General features: G+C 43.2%; 1 protein-coding gene across 1 annotated transcript in view; it reads right to left on the bottom strand.

Annotated features, from left to right (window-relative positions):
• Positions 1-3,249, bottom strand: part of LOC101845848 (nucleolar pre-ribosomal-associated protein 1) — a 34,835-nt gene that overhangs the window by 26,614 nt on the left and 4,972 nt on the right. Inside the window, exons 6-9 of the mRNA XM_005097527.3 lie at positions 2,699-2,781; positions 1,539-1,694; positions 778-917; positions 26-221 (exon numbers count right to left, since the gene is read on the bottom strand). Of these exons, the coding sequence (XP_005097584.1) occupies positions 26-221; positions 778-917; positions 1,539-1,694; positions 2,699-2,781 (575 nt within the window). The remainder of the gene's footprint in view (positions 1-25; positions 222-777; positions 918-1,538; positions 1,695-2,698; positions 2,782-3,249) is intronic.

The following is a 3,249-nucleotide window of genomic DNA, read 5'->3' as shown; positions in this document are numbered from 1 at the left end:
CCCCCGTCCCCTCCCCATGACTCACAGAGACGACAAAGTCCATGTGGAGCTCCCATTTCCCCGACCAGCGTGGCAACAGCGAAGGCGCCAGGTGGGCCATGACACGAGAGACCTGGTCGGGACACGCCTGACTTATCCGCACGACCAGATCCGCCACGTGGCTGTTGTCCAGCTGCTTGACCAGAGCGTCCAGGAAATGGCTCAGGAGCTGGTTCAGATTCCTGAAAATGAAGCATTTGTCATGATACTTTTTTAAACATTATTTTTTAGTAAGAATTTTTCGGCACTTGCAACACAATAAGGTCATATTGAAAGTGCTGAAGATTACACAGGTTTTACAAGAGAGTAACAAACACAAAAAAAAGAAGGAAGGGAGACGATAGATATTTGATAGGAAATAATAATAATAATAATAATAATATATAACATTTATATAGCGCATTTCCAAAAAAGTAGCTCAATGCGCTTTACATTGGAATACCCATTTTTTCAAAATCTTTCTTACAACTTCCTTTCTTCTCATGCAATATATATAGTAATGCACACACACACACACACAGGAAAGAGGAAGCAAACCTGAAATTCTACAACTTGTTTACTAAAATTGACTGAAACCTGTCAGCAAGTCTTTAATTTTTTTAAACGTAGCATTTTCCCCTGATATTTCTGAAACTAATCTGGGACAGTCTCGGGAAATTTGGGACAGTTGGCAAACTTACAACAAGAGAAGCACAGACAGGAGACACAGACAACCAGGCACACAGTCGCCACACGCACCTTTTCCCAGTGCCGACAGTTTTGTCGTAAAAGCTGATGCCGTCTTTGCGAGAGCAGCAGAGCTCGACCAGGAAGCTGTGAGCCACCTCGGCGATGAGCTCTCTGTCCTCCGTGGTGTCGTCTCCCTCGTCGTCTTCCATCTGCAAGGAAGACAGTTTTAGCTTTAGTAAGAGTATAACCGCACTTACAACACAATAAGGTCATATGAGTGTCGAAGATTAGAGGTGTTACAAGAGAGTAACAAACATAAAAAAGAAGGAGGAGAGATAAAGACGATAGTTGTTTGATAGGAAAAAAGGAGCAGACCACACCAGAGCACCCGCCAACCACCTACAAGGAAGAGTGTCCACAACTTAAGGTTGAGTAAAAGTTTTACAGCACTTGCAAAACAAAAAGATCATTTAACGTCATTTCAGTCACAGAATAATAATGCCACACTTGAAGCACCATTACAGATATCTGAAAACTTTTTACACTGAAAAGCAACAACTTATTTTTTTGTTCTAGTAAGCGTTTTATCGCACTTTCAACATAACTAGGTCATATAAGTGCCGAGGAATAGAGGTGTTACTAGAGAGTAACAAAACACATAGAAGAAGGAGGAAAGATAAGGAAATTTAGACATTCGATAGGAAAGAAGGAGCAAACCACACAAGAGCACCCACCAACCAACCAAACACAATAACTTTTGGAAGTGCACCTGAGAGAGGTGACCCAGATTCCAAAAGTACAACAGGTGGGTAAGTGTGTTCTCATCTCACCTCCGCAGCGTCCTGTTCCGCCTGCAGGCGTTTCTTGCCGCCCGCCACCCACGCCTTCGGCCCCTTCCAGCTGAAAAGGTCACAGAGATGACGCAGAATGTGCTCCGAGAATAACTTGACCTTGGCCGTTTTGGTGACGGTGGGACACTTCACCACCTGGCGAGGGAAACAAACAGTTATTATTATGCATTTGAGCGAGCTCATTTCATAACATAATGATGTGTAAGCGTGCGCGTGTAATAAGTGAGTAGATGTGTGTGTGTGTGTGCGAGTGTATGTGCATATGTGTACGTGTGTGCGTGTTTGAGCGTGTGTGAATATTGTTCGTACATATATTTATGTAAAGCGCCTAGAGCTGTTTTCACACGGGAGTTGGTGCTATAGAAATGATCTACATTACTATTATTATTATTGTAACAGCGAACATTCAAGACATTTGTTCCCATTGATGTTTTGTCACTGATTTCTTTTCGAGATCTCGTCGCCTCAGAAATATATTTTTTTTTGGGCAAGTGTTTTACTGCGAAAGCAACTGCAGAAGGTAATATGAGCGCGCAGGCCACATTAAACTTTTTCAGTGTGGCAGGAAATTTTGAATTTTGCCCGGGTGGCGGCCGAAGCCCACTCTTATCGATTTTGGACCACCAAGGGATCTTTAACGTGCGCAACTTGAACACGGGACCTCAGAGTTCACCCTTTTCCGAGAAGGCTTGGTGTAGATCTTTCCTACCAGAAGATCAGGGGTGGGGCTGAAAGACAGCAGTAAGGAGGAGCCAAGGAGTAGCAGTAGAAAGCTCCAGAAAGAGTCAGGAGCCCAACGGGGGGGTAAAAGGAGGTGAGGGGGAGGAGGCAGAAAGTGGAGACGAAAACAGACGACAGAATATTGCTAGAGAGCAGGAAAGGAGACAATTTTAGAGAACAAAATGTGTTTCGGTCGCTACCCGGATTCGAACCCAGGACCTTTGAATGAGAGGCCAACACCTTAACCTCTAAGTCACGAGAGCCCCCCTCAGAACTATTTTGTCCAAAGTGTATTTAAGGAAAGAGTGCACAATGGACAACATGGTTCTGTCAAAAGAGGTTAAAACTTAACTATGCAGCACCGAGGCAGTGTTCACCACAATAATACTCCGGAGAAACAATAACTTTCAAACCCTGACCTTATCCAACAGAGTCTCCAAAACATCGATGACCATATCTCTGCTGTCATAGTTCAGGCCACCAATCGTCATTTGCAGGAATTCTGAAATCATGAGAAAAGTAGTTGGTAAAGCCAGTTCACAACTTAAAAAAGACAAAGACAGCAGTTCAACAACATATTTCTGGACTTTCAACTTAATTTAGCAAACAGGAGTTTGATTTAAACTACAAAATGAAGCTGGAGCATAGGCTTGGTAATCTAAAATTGGGAACATCAACATCAGGAAATAATGAATGTCGAAACGAGGAAAACTGCAGAATCTCTTATCTTCCCCACTTGTGACCTAATTGTGTAGCAAGTGTCGTTAAACGCACACAAAAAACAAAAGAGAAATTACATGAGTGTGAACAGATGAAGCGAGTGTGAGTGTAAGATGAAGCAAGTGTGAGATGAAGCGAGTGTGAGTGTAAGATGAAGCAAGTGTGAGATGAAGCGAGTGTGAGTGTAAGATGAAGCGAGTGTGAGATGAAGCGAGTGTGAGTGTAAGATGAAGCAAGTGTGAGATGAAGC

Source organism: Aplysia californica, unplaced genomic scaffold (assembly GCF_000002075.1).
Source record: "Aplysia californica isolate F4 #8 unplaced genomic scaffold, AplCal3.0 scaffold00156, whole genome shotgun sequence".
Lineage (NCBI taxonomy): Eukaryota > Metazoa > Mollusca > Gastropoda > Aplysiida > Aplysiidae > Aplysia > Aplysia californica.
The sequence above is the reverse complement of the archived record's forward strand: the minus strand, read 5'-3'. Positions and strand labels throughout refer to the sequence as shown.